Raw genomic sequence first — 18,997 nt, 5'->3', positions numbered from 1 at the left:
ACAAAAAACTATAGCTCAGGTGCAGCTTCATTCAGTGTTTTAACATAATTACATTGCAATTAGGTAGTATTGCTGTCCATTTTTGAGTTTTTGTATCTAGTTTAAAAAAAAAAATGCAATCATACCTGCTTCCTGGATGTCCATGAAGAAAATGTCATTTATAAAAGGTTGAGGAGAAAAAAAAATTCATTGGTGCTCCTTTCTCTTCTCTCACTTCTTCAAGATGGTGTAGTGATTCTTTGAGCCTGACTCTAAGGACTACACCTACCCCTGATTACTGTACATGGTGGCAGGCTGGGGGCAGTGGCAGGGAAGGGGGTTGGGACCCCTCTTTTCTGGTCCCTGTTTGGCCTTCTCCATTTGCCGTGGCCCCCACTCTGGGCAGAAGCCTTCAGGCTTTCCTGGCCTCTGTAAGGGAACGAAAGTGGGTTTGGGTACTCAGTGTAGGATAAAACTATTCACATCCTTTGAGCAACCAGGCCAATAAGGCCCCCCCCCTTTTTTTTTATTTTTGGGGAAGGAGGTTTAAGAAGTGACTGGGTGGTCATGGTACAAAAAAAAGTGAAAGCAGCTGTTCCTCTGCACCAGCAAAGTTCACAGCAATGGGGAAATCCCTAGTGGGTGATGAGGACGTTGAGGACGGAGAGGATAGAAAAGGGCAGTTAGGATGAGGGAAGGCAAGAAGAAAAGACGGGCAGGAGAAAAGGAGACAAGTTCCCAGTTAGAGGTTTTAAGCAGTTGTTTTGTCTGTCCAATGAGTTTATTCGGCATAACTAATGAGAGGAGAGAATTCAGGAAGGAATGGTAAGGAGCAGGCAGAGAGGAGAGGGCTTCTCTCACAGCAGCCCAGGACTTTAAAATCTGTGGCCAGAGACGCATTTGCCTCTGTGAGCCAAGGGTGCATGGAGAGTGGCAAGGACTGGGAAAAGGGCTGCTAGGTCTGGTGATGAAGACCAAATATAACAAGGAAAATGGCATCAGGGGGTCCTACTTGGATTCTCACAAACCGTTTCTTGTAAGACGAGCCCCAGGAATATGCACAGCATGCAGGAGGTGGCTGCATACCAAGGTGGATGCTTTTTAAAAAATAAACTCTAATTAGGCTCCAGGACTCACTGAAACTAATTTTTAGAAGTAAATTGCCTAGTCTGACTTTAAATCAGACATTTAAATCAAAATACGTTTATTCACTCCAGGCGAGCTAAATTTTAAGGCTTTCACCACCAACAAGGAGTCCTGGGTTGGAGAAGAAGCTTGAGTCTTGAACCTGCTCAGTTCCTGACAATAAACCAAAGTGATTCGCAGACAGCAGGAGGAGGACACTGGGAGGAAGTTGAGGCAGGGCAGGGTCTTGGCAGTTTGTTCTGAAACTCTGGTGGGGAAGTCAGTATGAAGCAACTGCTGGAAAAAGTGCCAAAAAAAAAAAAAAAAAAACCCTGTACTTTGTAAGAGCAAACAGTAAAAAGGTAGGAGTTTGTTTCTGAATCAGAGAAAGTGTCTCAAGAAGTCGTCCCTGAGGTGCCTTCTGTGAATGGGAAAAGCAAAACCCATGCAGAACTGAGATGAAGCAGGGGTGGGGCTGGGCTGGGTTCTGGGCACGAGCTGTGCTGTCCACGGTGGGAGAGCCCCACAAGTCAGAAGAGGACTCATTATTTCGTGCAAGAAACCTTGTTAGGCACTGAGGGGTGAAACCAAGGGAGACTACAAGAGAAAGATGGACGTTCTTTGATGGAGAGCAAAGAAGAGTCTGTGCAGTGGCCCTGAGTCCATTGGAAGTACAAAGTGGAGGAGATAGACGTGACATCATGGATAAAAAGTAGTTTAGTATTAGAGACAACAATGCACTCATAGGTTAGAACTCAACTAACTAGCTGCCCAGTCCTAACTTTCTGAAAACTCTTCTTCCAAGAGTTCCAGCTTCTCGGAAAAGGGACAGATAGGAGAGAGACAAATGAGGGGTTCACACCCTCTCCTTTGCAATTCACACCAGCTTAAAATTCAGAGTCCCTCCTTCCAAGACTGTTAATACCTCATGTTGTTCAGGGTGGGGATCAGGGAATAGGGAGGTGATGGCAGGGGGCATTCCTTTCATTTCTTCCCCTTTCCAGTTTAAAATAAATATAAAGGGGTCATGATGTACTTGTAGAAAAACAGAATTATGGACCTGTGAAAAAACTACTCCCATCTTCTAGCCTGTCTCCAATGGGCACTGCCAAGGAAGTCAGGATCAGACACAGTTGTGGAAGATGGCAGAAATGATGTGGTCCAAAGTCATTTTCTTTCCCCACGGGGGTAGATACGTGACCTCAAGTGAAGAGAAGTCACCGAGCCCTGACTCTGCCTTGTAAACAGGGCTCTGGTTAAAACCAGGTACCAAATGGTCCAGGCTGGTGCCAATGGAAATGGATGGATGGGAATGGATTCATGGTGTGTAAACATGCTCACTGAAATCATTCTAAGGCTAACGGCTCAGCAAGGGAGGTGAATCCTCCCAAGGTTTCCGTATCTTGGGAATGTGTCAATGGTACCGTTGCTGGACCACACTGACTGAAAGTGGAGATGCTGGTGCTGGAGGAGTAGGGGTGGTTGGAGGCAGGGGATGGAGCCAAGTGGCCTTCTGCAGCAGGGCCTGAGCAGGTGACTTCTGTGCGATCTGCAGGTCGGCCGCAGAAGGTGGGCTTCTTGGACGATTTCTCCTGAGGTCATCCAAGGTGAAATCCTCACCGCTTTTACGGCTCCAAGAGGTCTCCCTCTTCCACAAAGAGAAGGTTCTGACATTTTCGAGAGGGAGAGAGCTAAGTGTGGCTTCAGATAACAAAAAAGTAAAAAATACCTCAAGTCTTATGGTATGTGATCTTTCATGGTGGGACTCAAGGCTCTTCCCAGAATTGATCCTGGAGTCTGAACCCCCAAACCAAATGCTCCATACACACACTGGAAATTTTTCTTTTTCAACCCCAGCTCTGAAAAGTCAGCTGCCTTCATCAGGAATGAAGATGGGGTGGGTAGAACTGGAGTCCTCCTTGGGGGCTAATGGAATGCCTGCTAGAAACATGGCAAGGTGGTGGTGCTCAGGCCAGGGGTGAAGACAGGAGGGAGGGAGTGCAGGGGCCAGAAGTCCAGTGGATCCCCAGCCGCAGGGAATCTTGAGGCTGAGTTTGCATGGTGGCAAGCAGGGCCTGCGCCTCTTAGCCCATGAGTAGGCCTCCTCTGGCTCCAGGTGGATTATATGGGGGCAGTTTGAAGGGAGGAAAGTCTAGTAAGTAAGAGAAGTCTACGCTAGCACACAGAGGGCCCTCAGAGAGGTTGGCAGGGCTCTTAGTGAGCAGGACTTCATCTAGGAGGACTGCAGCTGCCGCCAGCTGAGGTGAGGTGGATGAGAGAGACGGGCTTCCTGGATAGCTCCGCCAGAAAACCATCCGCCTCCACTTTGGACAATTTGTGGGGCAAGTATGTAGTAGATCACAAGCTGGTATTTCAGAGGGAGTTGAGCTGAGCAAGAGATGACTGAGTGTTCTCGAAGGTACTCACACCCATGGGCAGCGTGTTGTGCACCGAAGGCAGCTGGGTACGACAGGGATGTGGGTAGTCTGTGTCCATGGGCAACATGCCAGGAAAGACCTTGGCCTCCACCACGCCCCCAGAGGCCGTGCACAGCCCGGGGCTCAGATCTTCCTTTATGTTGACTGTGAGCTGCAGCTGAGCAGGCCTAACATATCCCCTGGTTTTGTCTTAATCTTGAGCAACTCCTGTGACTGGCTTTTCTTTCTTTTTTTTTTTTTTTTTACATGGGCAGGCACCGGGAATCGAACTCAGGTCCTCTGGCATCACAGGCAAGCATTCCTACCTGCTGAGCCACCGTGGCCCACCCTGAGTGGCTTTTCTTGACATGCTGCCTCAAGTGGTCTTTGTCCCCGAGCTGCTGGGCACAGCAGTGATGTACGAAGTCCTGCCTGCCTACATGCTGCACCAGAGGTTTTACGAGTATAGAGCTGCCCGTGGCCGTGGTCGCAGGGTGCTGCTTCTCCCTGGCACAGCCTGCTGCCCAGCGTGGATGAGCCTTCAAGTGCTCCAGCAGGGCCTGGGTACCCTCCAAGGGCTCCAGGCACATCTTACAACTGAGGTCGCTGCTGCTGCTGCTGGCTGCTGGCTGCGCGCTTGGTCCAGTGGCTCCAGTGGCCCAGCTTTGTATTATAATTCTTAGTGTACTCCAAAAAGGGGAGTGCTTTCTTAAAATTTTTATTTCTTGGCATTTGAGATATACTACATGATTTACTATTTTTATTTTTTAATATTTTTATTAACACATCTTCACACACATGCAGTCCCTACATGGTGTACAATCAGTGGCTCACAGTATCATCACATAGTTATGCATTCATCACCATGATCATTTTTTAGATAATTTGCATCACTCCAGAACAGGAAGTAAAAAGGAAAAGCTCATACATCCCACAACCCTTACCCCCCCTCTCGTTGACCACTAGCATTTCCATCTACCCAATTTATTTTACCCTTTGTCCCCTATGTTATTTATTTATTTTTTTATCCATATTTTTTTACCCATCTGTCCATATCCTGGATAAAAGGAGTATCAGACACAAGGTTTTCACAATCACACAGTCACATTGTGAAAGTTAATATCTTTATACACTCATCTTCAAGAATTGCGGCTACGGGAACACAGCTCAACGGTGTCAGGCATGGAGGGCCTTTCGGTTGGGGTCACAGGTCTACAAGTGGTTCTGCAGATGGTTCTTGCTGAGGAAACAGCACCATTCTGCACTGGCAGGGTTTCTGGGCCGAATGGGCAGCCATGTGCCTATACAGCTCGTACTGGAAGCAGAAGCCTTGCCACAGTGCCGCTGAGATGGTCACTGCTCTGGGTGGGGGAGGCTGGGAGGCCTCAGCTTCTTTCTATCTGAAAAGGGCGCCCTGAGATTTCACACTGATGCTTCCCTTCACTCTGGGCCTCTAGGCAATGAGGCCTGGGAACTAGTTTCCACCCCACTTCCTCCTGCTTTGCATCAGTCCAGGGGAGAACTGGTGAAAAATGTGGCCTGGGTAAGGCTATTCAGGTAAGTTTCCCCATCATCGGCTCCCTACAAGCTCTCGGCTCTGTCACAGCCTCCAGCTCAGCCTTCAGAAAACGAGCTTTTTTTCTGCCCTTGTGGTTCGGCCAGGCAGCCTCAGGCCTCAGTAGTGGCTTTGGTCTGGCCATTGTGTGTATTCATTTTATTGACATTAGTCTTCAATATCCTCTAATTTCTATTGTGATTATTCTTTGACCCACACATTGCTTAAAAGGGTGCTTTTACATTTCCAGATTATTTTTTTAAATATCTTTTGTTATTGAATTCTAATTTTATTTAGATGATGTTGTCTGGATATTATTGTTTGATGTCTGCTGGGCTTGCCTGTGACTGCCCATTTAGAAGGATTCTAAGTTTTCCATTTGGTGGATGCGGGCTTCCATGTGACCAATATAGCACATTTGTTAATTTATTTGGTTCAAATGTTCTATCCTTTCTAATTCTTTTTTAAAAATTATCTTTGGCTTGGCATATCAAATCTCCCAACCAGATTGTAGATTTGTCAATTTCTACTTTTAATTTTGTTAATTTTTACTTTAGTTGTTTTGAGGCTGCATTGTTAGGTGTATTCAAGTTTTTAATTTTTACTTCTTTTAGATAAATTTGTCACTTCATCATTCTGTATTGACCCTCTTGTTTTACAATAATGTCTTTTCCTTACAAGCATTTTTTTCTTATACTATATTGTTACATGAGATTTGTTTGGGTTGGTACTTTCTTTTACTTTCACTTCCCCATGTCATTAGTTTCAAGACTGTCTCTTGCTTGATGCAGAGCTGAATTCTTTGTATGTTTGTTTTTTAATCTAATCTGAGAATCACTAATTTTTAAAGAGCGAGTTTAGTCAATTTATATATATTGGGATTACTGATATATTTCTATCATTTAATTGTGTTTTTCTCTCCTCTTTTTCACTGCTTTCCTGCCTTCTCTTGAGTTAATACAGTTTTCTCTGTTCCCTTTTTTCCTTCCAGCAGTTTAAAAAATATGCATTCTTCTGTTATTCTTTTATTTGTTATTCTTAAATTTTTAACTTGTATACTTCATTTAACAAAGTCAGAAATCAATCATTACTTTTAATTTTCTTTCTAAATAATACAAGGATCTAAATTCTATAACAATCTTATATAATAGTTTCCTACTATTTCAGCTCCTCTTTTCTTTTCATTGCCCCCTGTGGGTAGGGTTCTCTAGAGAAACAGAACCAACGGGAGAGATCTGTAGATATAGATTTATAAAGGTGTCTCACACAACCGTGGGAATGGAAGAGTCCAAAATCCGCAGGGCAGGCTGTGAAGCTGGCAGCTCTGATGAAGGTTCTCAGCAAACCCCACAGGAGAGGCGCACTAACTGAAGTAGTAGTGAAAGTTGCTCTTCCTCCTTAATAGTCTTCAGCTGATGGGAGTCTCGCGTTTGCCAGGGCACACGCCCTTAGTTGATCACAGATGTAATCAGCCACAGATACAATCAACAACTGATGATTTAAAACACCAGCCTTCAGGTTTATCAACCAGCCATGAAATATCCTTGCAGTGACCATCAGACAACCGCACATCATTACTTGGCCAAGATGACACCAGGACTTAACCATTACACTCCCCGGATTAGTCATCACAATAATTATTACTTATATAATCAGTGTTATACATATAATCAGTGTTACTTATATAATCAGTTATATACATAGATGAATATGTATATCAAGCTCTTTACTCATTATTTCTCCTTGCATTTGGCGTCTTCCTTTTGGAAAGATGATTTTTTTCTTTAGTACTTATATTTGGGTTCCTGTGTAGTTAACACTCAGTCTTTGCCTGATCATAGCTTTATTTCTCCTCATTCTTAGGTGATACTTTTGCTGGGAATAGGATTCTCAGTTTAGAATTATTTTCTTAAGATTTTTGTTCTCTATCGTGCCATTGAGAAGACTGCTATCAGCCTACTTTTTGTCCCTTTATTATTAATTTAAAATGTTTCTGTTCGTGTTTAGTGCTCTGCAGTTTTATTCTGATATGTCTGGGTAATAATAATAATACGACTTATCTTTTATCTTGCTTATGGCTCCTTTTACCTCTTCAGTTTGAGAATTAGTGTCTTTCGTCAGTTCTGGAACGTTCTCAGCCAGTATAGCAGAGTGATTATGAGTCCAGATTCTGGAGGCACATGGCCAGGGAATTCAAATCCAAGCCCAAAGACTATGCGACTTTGGAAAATAAGATGCCTCACAGGAATCTTATGAAAAATTAAATGAGCTAAGAGGTGTAAAGTACTTAGAACAGTTTTTGGCACATAGTAAGCATTATAAAAGAGTTAGGTATTATTATCTTTTTGAATATTATCCTTCTTAAATTCTCTATGTGTAGAATGCTATAAAGTTGTTAGACTGTTTCAGATCTATCCTCCATGCTTCTTAACCTTTCTTTTATATTTTCAAATTTATTTAGTTTTCTATGTGTTATAGGAAGTGTTTTAGTTTCCTTGGCTGCTGAAACAAATACCATGCAATAAACTGGCTTAAACAATGGAGTGGATAGAACCACAATCCAGTGTACCCCAGATGAACATCCTTGTTGCATATATGCCTCTCAGTTAATCTCTGAAGGGAGATAATCGTTCTAGAAACCTAAAATTACTGTTTTCCTTAGAAGCAACCTTCTGAATCTGCAGTCTGGACCTCTCCTCTGAGCCCTAAGCATGAGTTTGTGAGTTTAATGGTTTTGTGAATTGCTTCATTTTATAGCAAGCAGCAAGGTAGCTGCTAACAGTGCTGCAATCAGGGCTGGGTGGGTCAATGAGTGTCCAGCTGATCCAGCAGGCAATTCCCTGTAGTGTGCACTGGGATTCAAGGACCACATCTTTATCCTAGGAATAGACATAGGGGTGAGATGTTGGATGTTGAAAATGGATCAGATTTTTAGCTCCTTGGAAGGCTGGACCTTTATGCTGCCTTTTTCTGTTCAGTATTATTAACGGTCCTTCAGTGACCTTGGGCAGAAAATATCCAGTTTCAAAAGTATGTATTGCAAGGTACTGTAGTTTGCTAAGGCTCTTTTCTACCCTCTAGATAGGCAGCCATGGGCTGGGCACTAAGGCCATGAAATGGCTCTGGGCTGCTCAGGACAGAACTAATTAGGTTGGGATGGGAGGTTCACCTTCTTTAGAGAAACCATCTGGCATATGGTGTGCAGATGAGAGTGAACTTAGTTCCCAGGGCAATTATTCCTTCGGTCACTCGGGGTTCTTTTTAGATATCCATCTTACCATGGCCTTTGATCTTTTCTAGTTGAGCAGTGTTCATTTTCTTCTCTGGTATTTTATCCTTAGGCATGAAAAAATACTCACAGGCCTTGGTTACATAAGTGATACAATTTTTAATAAATAAGTGAGTCTGTTTACTGCATTAGCTGACTTGTAATGAATCTTTTTTCTGTAAGCCTCTGTTTCACCCTTTCTTCCAACCTAAGAACAACAACCTTGCCTTGGATGTTTCTTGTTTTCTCTCCCCATAGGGGATGTAGCTCTTACCCCACAGCCAAACTGCACTGACTTCCAGAATGCCAATCTCCTCGGAGGCACCAATCTCAAAGTCCAATTTCTCCTTTTCACCCCTTCTGCCCCTAGCTGTGGGCAGCGACTGGAAGACAGCAGTGACATCCAAAACGCTGGATTCAATGTCACTCTGGGAACCAAGATAATTATCCATGGATTCAGGTAAGAGCTAACCAACCAACAGGTTCTCCACAGATAAGGACTAGAACGTGGCCATAATGCCATAGGAAGTTAGTGGGGTGTGGGAGACAGGATGGGTTAACTGACTCCTGCACGTTTCCTCCTTCACCTCCTGCTGTCTTTGCAGGTCCCTTACATCAACACGCACACACATTATGTTGTTGATTCTTGTTGGCCATTTTCATTACTCCTCCACTCAACCTTATCTGATAGTCTATGGTAAATATGTGTGACTCCGGACAAGTCACTAAAGCACATTGAGCTTCTGTTTCCATATCTGAATAAAGGGTGATTACAGGGATGGTTTAACTGGCCTCTCTGAAGTTTGATTTGTTTGATTCATCTCAAACAATGACTGTGATCAGACAGCTGGTAACAGCGTGGTGGTTTTATTAGGGTCTTATTTCCTCTTCATTTCTTTTTATCGTTTTTAAGAAACTGGTACCACTTCTATCAAATCCAAGCATTAGTGTTTCTCAGAAGTTTTTCATGTCTCTTTTTCAATTTCCCTGGTGCCCTACCATCCATATTTTGTTGTAATATATAGTCACTGAGAAGCAATTCAATCAACTTCCTTAACTCCTGCATCTTCTCTCCAAAGACTAAGAAGACCAAAAACAGAAAGGTGATTGGGAGGAAGGAGAGAGTATCTGGTGAAATGGTAGTACTAGGGAGCAAATGGAACTGGGGGTATCTAATGAAAATGTAGGTACAGACACCGCATAGAGGGTCACCATTTCCTTATCTCTTCCCTCTGCCCTGTGAAATCCTTGGACTCTGAGGACCCAGCCACATCCCTCCTCACCCTTGTGCCAAACTTTCTCCTCTAGCACATCTTGCAGTCAGCCATTTTCTGAGGCTGCTCCCAACCCAGAGGTCACTAATAGACCTATCTACTCCTTAATCTCCTGAAGTCACATTCCATCAGGGCATATCCAGTCTGCATTTATTTTCCCTCATGAGCATGCTTTGAGTTTTCCCGTGCCTTGGGCCACTAAGAAAACTTCTTTCCTGGTCCCATCCATTGGAAAAACTTTGTGAAAATTTTTTATCATGCTCTTTTTCCTAGAAAAGTCCTATTATATTTTAAGTTCCAGAAGTTTAGGGATTATAGCTTATTTATCTTTATTTCTTGCAATACACCTAGCATACTGCCGGGCCTGTAAGTCCTCAATAAATGTTTGTTGAATGAATAAATAAAAACATCCTCAAGAATGGAGCCTGTATTCTAGAATAAGAATTAAGATTGCAAATCTTAACCCTACAATAAACAGCTATCTTTGCTTTTCCACAAAAAACAGGGTCAGTACCTATGGTTTGTGTGGTTTATACATTGCACAATGTGCCTGAGTAAAGGTTGGTGGGGCTGAAATCTAACTTTTGAGTTCTGAGACTTGGCATGAGGTTGCACCTAACTTTACAATGCGTACAAAGGTGCTGACAGAGGCTCTGGTGGTTTGTGTTTACATCCTTCCTGTGCTCAAAGGGCTATAGGATTTACTGCACATGTGCCCCACTTCTCTGAATTTCACATTTTTTCCCTGGATTTGGGGTTAATAAAGGTTTACGTGACAATGAATTTCAGCTTGGCAGGTAGTTTTCCTTTCTTTATTTTTTGGCCTCATGTCTAGGGCTTTAGGAACAAAGCCTTCCTGGATTGACAAATTCATTAGAGCCCTCCTGGGTGCAGCAGATGCTAACGTGATTGCAGTGGACTGGGTCTACGGGTCTACAGGTGTCTACTACTCAGCTGTGGAAAACGTGGTTAAGCTGGGGCTTGAGATTTCCCGTTTCCTCAGTAAACTTCTGGTAAGTGCGCAAGAGTTTGTGGTGAGGTGTGGTTGCTTATGAAGGGGAGAGAGATCAGAAAGAAAGGAACAACACATGAGGAGGAGCTTTAGGGTGGAAGCAGAGCAAACGGGTGGCTTTGGACAGTTGTTTTCAGTCCAGACCCCTCCTCTGCCCCTTGTAGTGCTGACCCTGGCAGGCTAGCTCACCCCTCTGAGCCTCACATTTCTCCTCCGTAAAATGTGCCGCTGCACCTGCGGCAGAGTGAGTGTGAATCTCCTGGCATATAGAAGTCCCTCAAGAGGAATAACCGTCTTCATGACTCACATACTTTGGGCACCAATGGGAAAGTGGGGATTGTGGGGAGTGTCAGGGTTGGGGAGCTGCTCAGGAACAGGGAAATGACTAATGGGATGAGAACTTTGCTCTGCTCTCTGAAGCCTGTGTGGTGGGTGTGTCAAGCCCAGAGCCCTCTGCTTCCTGAAGCCTCAGGGGAGACGGGGGTGGGGGTGGGGGGAACAGTAAGGCCAGGGGGCTGCCGTGGCCCACATAGAGCTGACGGTGGATGCCTGTTCCAGGTGCTGGGTGTGTCGGAGTCCTCCATCCACATCATTGGTGTCAGCCTGGGGGCCCACGTTGGGGGCATGGTGGGACATTTCTACAAAGGCCAGTTGGGATGGATCACAGGTAACATTTCTCCCTACCCAGGGCTTAGAGAAGGCCATGGAAACGTCCTTTTTTTTTTTGCTGGCCATGTTTTATTTGTCCTTTTTCTCTAAATAGGATATCCAAAGATACAGACAGCATTCAGTAAAATAAAATAGATGAACCCAGCTTCTAAGAGACTGTGTTGTTACATGCTACATTTAAACCTAATTTTTTTTTAAACCTGATTTTATTCATACTTGCCTTGGGACAGGGAATAGATTACTTAGGAAAAACAAAATATGTCTTACATGTACAACTACGATAATGATATACCTTAATTACTTCCATGTACACAAAACATTACAGGTTTTTAAAGAAACAAGTGTTTTTTTGAAGAACACAGTGAAGCTTCTAAGAGCATTTTATAACAATTTTTCTTTTTTTTTTTCTTCATTTTAATTTTTCTTTGTGGATAGATCAAACTCCTCCAAAATACACATTCCTATACACAATAACTTAAAATGAACACTTAAGTAAATTAAGTATGTGGACAGCCTTAGAATAAGCTGACATTATATATTCAGCTAGGTAGGCAACAAACCATAGTGCCAAATGACAAAAGTATATTTGCAAAAAATTTCAAAAACTAAGTTAACTTTCCATAATTAAATACAGAAAATATGATTTGCTAAAATAAATATGATTGATATATAACTACTTCAGGAAATGTCCTTTTTTTTGCACAGGGGAACATTCAGCCTTTGTTCCCATGATCAAGTTATCTGTTACCATGACTATCTTTTTATTCTAATTCTTTTACATACAATCATATTGTGTTATTGCCTGATCTCTAGTATCAGTGTAACTGGCTACAGTTTTCTTTCTGAGCCAGTTTCAATAGCTGTAAAATGCATTGTAGCAGCCCACAGTTCTTTGGCCCACTGTGAAAATCACCTCTAGAGAGTTTCAATAAATACTTCTAAAAGTACAGGGAACTTCATGCTTTAGGAGCAGCCCTCAGTCAATAAGGGGCTATAGTTGGTAGGTAAATAGCCCAGCTTCCTGGCCTCTCAGAGGGACAATTCTGAGTTGTTTTCTAAGAAGTCCCTTAGAGGATCCCTAGAGGAATGAGGACCAGTTGCCTACAGTGGTAATTCACCCATTAATATTTTTTTTCATTATCTGACTCACTTTCCCACAACAGGCTTTCTGTAATCTTCTCCCAAACAAACTATGTGCACTTAAATCCATGTCTCTTGGCCTGTTCTGTTTTGCAGCAGCAGCAACAGCAGCAGGGAGGTATATCCAAACTAAGGCATAGGGATAGCAATATCTATTTCATGGTGGTGCTGGGAAGACTGGAGATAATGTTCATAAAACTTCCTGGCATGAGACCTGGCTCATAGCAACTGCTCAAAACATTGTAGCTATTGTTATTACTACATAAGGATTAGCACTACTCAGATTAAGCCTTATCCCTTAGCAAGTGACTAGTGTTTTCAAGCTCAAGGTAGAGCTGGAGAAAGTGGATTATTGAGAGGTTAATTCCAAGAGACCACAGCAGGTAGCCTTTCCTGGGTACACTTGGGTCCTTGTTGGGGGCTTCTATGATCTGAGCCAGAAGGTCTGCTAGGGTAGGGGTGTGATGGGTTCAGGAAGGTTCCTGCAGCTTAGAGGAAAGGAAACTCTGACCTCAGTCTTTGCTTGCAGGCCTTGACCCTGCTGGGCCAGAGTATACCAAAGCCAGCCTGGAGGAACGTCTGGATGCCGGAGATGCCCTCTTTGTGGAAGCCATCCACACTGATACTGACAGTGAGCTGGGGGTGGGGGGCCTTCCTGGGGTGGTGGAGCAAGTACAGGGAGGGACTGGGGAGTTGGCATGCAGCAGCACGACCCTGGGCATATCTCCTCTCTCCCTGAACTTCTCTTGTACGCTAAGTTTACCAGCATGATCTTAAATTTCCTTCTTGCACTGTTACTTTGACCACTGAGATGAATGGTCTTATTTTTAGCCAGACGTGGGCAGGAGATTTCCCACTCATGAACCAAAACTGTTTAGTTGGGAATCTCACTCTCTGATTCAACACCAAACCTCGATCTGAGTTAGTTGTGAGAAAGGCATTGCCACACAATTGATATGTGGGAAAGTCCAACTGCCTTTTCGGGTTGGGTGTGACCGGCCCAAGGGACATTCTACTCCTCGGGCAGGTGCTCAGGCCTGTCAGCGCTTCCCTCCTCCCAGGAGGACATGCTCAGCCCTTCAGTCGGATGGAGTATGAGAACCCAGCCCCTCCTACAGTGACAGGCACAGAAAAGACTCTCCAACTTTGAATTCATAATGACCAAATTAAGCTCTACTGTCCAACTGGCTGTGGTGGTGGGGAGAATACCACCTCATTTCTGCCCAGTACCAGCTGAGCTCCTGCCCGTAAGAACCTGCAGGCCAAGTGAGAGCTGCCGATGTCTCATTGCCTTCAGCCAGAAACTTCTTTTAACATCCCAACTCCCAGATTCCTGATTCTGGTGGTAATTTCCTTTCCCCACCTTCATTTCACAGATAGGAAACTAAAGCCCACAGTCCTCTGTCTAGCTATATAGTTAAGCCCTTCTGTCTCTGTATTTACTAAAGGTGAATTTTTAGGTTCCTGTTTACCCCGGCTAGTCTCCTCAGGCCCCTTCAAAGTTGGACCCTCTTCCTGATTCCATTTATTCAAATCAATGGTTTTTAAGCATATGCTACAAGGTAGGCATGAGAATATGGCAATGAACAATACAGATAAAGTCCCTGCCCTCATATCATTCATTCATTCATTAATTCAATAAATATTTATTAGGTACGCACTAGGTACCAGGTACTGTACTAGGTGTTGTAGATACAGTTGGGGAAAAAAGCCAGACGAGGGCCTATGCTGTTGTGGGGCTTACACCCATGTAAGTTACAGACAAGATAATTGTACATTATGATTATTATTATGAAGGGTTAAACAAGGTCATGTGATAGAGGGTTACTCGAGTAACTTCGGATGGGATCATTTGTAACAATCTGTCCAAGGAAGTGATATTTGAGTTGAGATTTTGCAGATGATAATGAAGCAGCCCTTATAAGAGCTGGGAGAGGATCATCCTAGGTGGAGAGGACAGCTAAAATGAAGGGCTTGACATGGCCAAGGACTGGGCTTGTTCTAGAGACAGAAAAGAAAAGCATGAGGTTGGAATGTAGTGAAGGGAGGAAGAGGACCTGAGTGAGGCTGGAGAAGAAAGAGCCAGACCAGGATGGTCAGGACAAGGAGTTCAAGTTTCATTCTAAGATCAGTGAAAACTGGGGGGTAGCAGTAGAGCTAGAGACAAGCGGAAAGAGTCCCAATGTATTTCAGATTTAGGACTTGTGATTGGCTGCATGTGAGGTGTAAAAGAAAAGGAGAAATCAAGGATGACTTCTAGGCCATTGTGTCACCACTGGGTGGACCACAGTAAACAGGTAATAAACAATCCATTATCTACAATAGTGTTGGATGATGTGGAGGAGAGAATAAGGGTCTTTGGCAGATGGTCTTGGGATCAAATAGACTGTGTTGGAGAATCTGGGAAATGGTCACAATGATGAGATGAGGGGTGGGGTGGCCTACAGACTCCTTCTTAACCTCATCTCTTTGTAGCCAGGTCAGGAGAGTAATTCCTTTCCCCACCTTCATTTCACAGATAGGAAACTAAAGCCCACAGTCCTCTGTCTAGCTATATAGTTAAGCCCTTCTGTCTCCAAAGATTTGTTTTGGAAATGTGTTCCAAAACATCTGAACTATTGCTTGAAGGAAAACAGAAACTATTAAACAAGGAAATTTACCAAACATAACATTTTGTGGTTTATAAGAACTTGTGTTAAGGGATATTTTTCTGGAATTTATTAGAATGAGTTATCTCATAAACATATCCTTTCTGGCATGGAAAAGTCCCCTAGAAAACTGTCTGAGAACTAGTTCTGCAAAGTTTGCCAGCATTTAGGAGTGAGGTGGGCACCCATTTAGCACAGAGAGTGGATGCTCCTGAGGTCAGACCTCAGGCTCTGTTGCTGGTGGGCTCTCTGTGGGAATTGGAAAATATGTCCCTGAAGTCAGAAGTTAATCGGGTCCTGCCTCCTTTCAGATTTGGGTATCCGGATTCCAGTTGGACACGTGGACTACTTTGTCAACGGAGGCCAAGACCAACCTGGCTGTCCCACATTCATTCATGCAGGTCAGAAAGCCAGAGGGAGTTTGGTCTTTGGCTACTCCAGAGATTGGAATTTCTCAACAGCCGTCCGGTTGAGCCAACCAGTGTGGGCTGCAGAGGATCTCTCTTATAATAGCCTTTGCCATGCCCTGTGATGCCTGACTCAGCATTTGAACAGATGTCCTTGAAGCCCAGGGATTCTGGGTGTAGAGTGCTGGAAATTTAAAGCCTGAGTCATATTTATCAGTGTCTTTCTCTGGGTCCTGCCCTTTCAACTTGACTTAAGCCCTGCTATGATCTAACATCACTAAAGCTAATAACCTCTATTATTCTCTGGACCTGGTTTGTGGCACCAACCACACTAGCCACATCCTCTACAGGCCAATGTGCCCAAAGCTAGCTAGCTGACAGATTGAACCACTGAATGACCAATTCACCAAATTTAACAGTTCTCCAAAATTGTTTTCAAGATAATCTTCTTGAATATACATTCAAGGAATATACATTTCTTCTCTTATAAATATATTCTTTTTGAATGCTCTTTTTGGATACATGCACAGAATATATTCTTGTTAGCAAATGTAAAATAATATTAAATTTGTCAAAAGTTAAGCATCACAGCGTTGTTTAGTCTTCTTATATTCTACTTCTCTGTATAACCAACATATCAGTATTTCATAAGGGAATTTTGTTTACCCTGATTTCTGTCTGGTATAGTTTTAGCCATTTTCTGCTTTAACCCATTTTTAATATTTTAAGGATTCTTTTGTTAATTTTATTGAATAATCACTCACATAATTTACCACACTTATTGATTTTCAAAAAACATGTTTCTTTTGATTATTTATAAACTTTGCAGCAGTTCTGATCAGGTGAGATAGTTTAGCTGGGACCCAGAGAAGTCCCAATCTCTAAAGAAAGTCAACATAGCTCTGCTGTGCCTGCTAGCCCTGGGGAGGAGGGAGAAGGAAAGGCAGCGTTTAAGATCCCAGAACCCTAGAGTCATGGCTCACCACAGACTTCTTAGTTCCAGCCAATCCCTCTAATGTGGGCTCTGAAAACTTTTAAGCAGTAAACAACAACAAAACCACATTTTTGGCAAATGGGATATTTGACAAATTCAGTGCATCAGTCATTTGTCCAGGCCAATCTCAGCACATTGTCTCTCAGAGATTAACCGTAACTGCTGCCGACAACCTTGACTGTCTCATTCTTGGGCTGCTATAATAAATCGTAAAAAATTGGTTACATGGTTTTTTGACAGAGAAGGTTAAAAAAAAAGCACAGCTGGCTATCTGTTTTGAAAAGTGAGGTCAGCATCTCCATCCCTCTGTTTGCTCCCATTTTCTAAAAGAGAGTTTGTGTGATCATGTAAGAAGGAGTCTCAAATCAAGCAATTTTCTTGATAGATTGAGTTTATGTATCTCAGGAAAATTGAAGAAGTAAGTGTGGTAACCATGTCTGTTGATGGTCAAAAAAGAGGCTTGGGCAGATGTCCTGTGTATTTATAGTCTGCTGGAATAAAAAATTCAATACTAGAGAGAAAATTTCCATTTGCCTTAGACCGAAACTTTGGTTGTTTTTTCCTTCGTTCAGGGTACAGTTATCTGATCTGTGATCACATGAGGGCTGTGCATCTCTACATCAGTGCCCTGGAGAAGTCCTGTCCATTGATGGCCTTTCCCTGTGCCAGCTACAAGGCCTTCCTTGCTGGACACTGCCTGGATTGCTTTAACCCTTTCCTGCTGTCTTGTCCAAGGATCGGTAAAGTGCCACCCCTTTGGCTTCCTTTGACAATTTGGGGAAAGTTCAAATCCTGCTAGTTGTCACCTCTTTAAGTCCTGATCTCCTATGCTCAACAGGTTTCCACCTGGAAGATGGCATTTGGCCCTCAGTGTCCCACCTCTGACTCTCTATACTGTTCCCTGCTGCCCTACTTGCTCCATACACACCCCTCACACATATAGCCTCTTGCTTGGAAGTCTAGCCTCAGCATAGTCTAGAAATATTCCTATATAGACCAGAAGTATACCATGAATCAGACCAGATGCTTTCCAAAGGCCTTTCTAGCTAGGCCAGTCATTTTCCAACTCCTGGGAGACCCTAAATCAAGATTTTATGGAAAATCCCTAAGAGTGACACACATGGCCCACTCCAGAGGCATGAGGTTGTGGTAGCCAGGTGCCAGCTGGAGGAGTACATTCCTGAATGATCCAGGCCTGTCTGGGGAAGATCAGTGCTTCAAGAAGAACTCCTGGGTGGTGGAAATGGATCCCTTCCCCATTGTCAACCCCACTTCCCACCCTTGGTTGCCACTCAGATCTGCAGCAGCTTATCATTGCTTATATGTACGAAACAGACACTAACATGACAGAATATAAAAGTAGGGGTAGCTTCCCATAGCAAAGCAAATCAACACTTTTTTCCTACATATTGGGCATATGTCATGACATCCCCCAGCAGGCATGGGCCAGCTGGTGTAGCAACCACTTCACAGTGTCTGCCCAGCTTATCTCTTACTACACTTTCCATTGCCCTGAACTCCCCGGGCATACTAACTATTTGCAGTTTCCATAATATGTCATGCCTCTCATGCCGTGTGCCTTTGCATAACCTGTACTCTGCCCAGAATGTCCCCTCCCACTCATTAAGCATTATTCTTGTGGTCGAACACGTTCTGTTTCACTGTGCTCCCACTGGACGTGGTACAGATGTCATTGAAACAGCTGTCAGGAGATTGTTCTGCAAGTTAGAAACAGAATTTCAACTTTCTTGTCATTATCTGCCCAGAATAGGCCAGATGATCTGAAAAATGTACTTCTTTATTTGTGTGTTTATCCGTCCCTCCACCGGTCTAGTGGCTTGTGTCCTGGGACTTAACACAGGGTATGGCACATAGTGGGCATGCAGTGTACGTGTTTGTAGAATGAATGGGTGCGTTAATGAATGCATGGGTAGGTGACTTGGGATCCTGAAATGGTCTAAGGATTCTGCCATCTCTGCTTCTTTATTTCCAGGTCTGGCGGAACAAGGTGGTATCAAGATAGAGCCACGTCCCAAGGAAGTAAGAGTCTTCCTCTTGACCACTGCCAGGGCTCCGTACTGTGGTGAGTGGGGAAAAAAAGTGGCTCAGCTTTGCTAGTGTTATGGCCAGCAGATTCCAGGGCTCCAGCTCAGGCCGTGTCCATCCCAGTGTGGTAGCCAAGGTGGGAAGTAAACAGGGTAGGAATGGTGCAAAGGACTGGGGCAAGGATCATGTGGGAGATGAGGGCAGCAGCTCTGGTTTTAGAACCAGAACTGTCAGAGCTAGTCCAACCCATTGCTGTATAGATGGGTACTGGGAACATCTTAGTGTCTGTGTTCTGATACTAGATGTGGTGGGGAAGGAAGGCAGAGGGTGAGGCTGCCAAGTGTAGGTTCTCTCTGGAGTGGAGTTCCATTCCTGGTGTTCTCCTTTCTAGCACACTTCATTCCCCTTCCTGGTGCTCATCCGTTTTAGTTTCTTTGGCTGCTCAAGCAGATACCATGAAATG

General features: G+C 43.7%; 1 protein-coding gene and 1 pseudogene across 1 annotated transcript in view; one reads left to right on the top strand and one right to left on the bottom strand.

Annotated features, from left to right (window-relative positions):
- PLA1A (phospholipase A1 member A) overlaps positions 1 to 18,997 on the top strand; it is a 60,703-nt gene that overhangs the window by 26,877 nt on the left and 14,829 nt on the right. Inside the window, exons 3-9 of the mRNA XM_077118236.1 lie at positions 8,603 to 8,804; positions 10,454 to 10,631; positions 11,189 to 11,297; positions 12,969 to 13,070; positions 15,399 to 15,488; positions 17,061 to 17,228; positions 18,482 to 18,571. Of these exons, the coding sequence (XP_076974351.1) occupies positions 8,603 to 8,804; positions 10,454 to 10,631; positions 11,189 to 11,297; positions 12,969 to 13,070; positions 15,399 to 15,488; positions 17,061 to 17,228; positions 18,482 to 18,571 (939 nt within the window). The remainder of the gene's footprint in view (positions 1 to 8,602; positions 8,805 to 10,453; positions 10,632 to 11,188; positions 11,298 to 12,968; positions 13,071 to 15,398; positions 15,489 to 17,060; positions 17,229 to 18,481; positions 18,572 to 18,997) is intronic.
- Positions 1,168 to 8,391, bottom strand: LOC143648833 (zinc finger protein PLAGL2-like; annotated as a pseudogene).

Source organism: Tamandua tetradactyla, chromosome 10, assembly GCF_023851605.1.
Source record: "Tamandua tetradactyla isolate mTamTet1 chromosome 10, mTamTet1.pri, whole genome shotgun sequence".
Taxonomy (NCBI): domain Eukaryota; kingdom Metazoa; phylum Chordata; class Mammalia; order Pilosa; family Myrmecophagidae; genus Tamandua; species Tamandua tetradactyla.
This window is presented reverse-complemented; position numbering and strand designations above follow the sequence as displayed.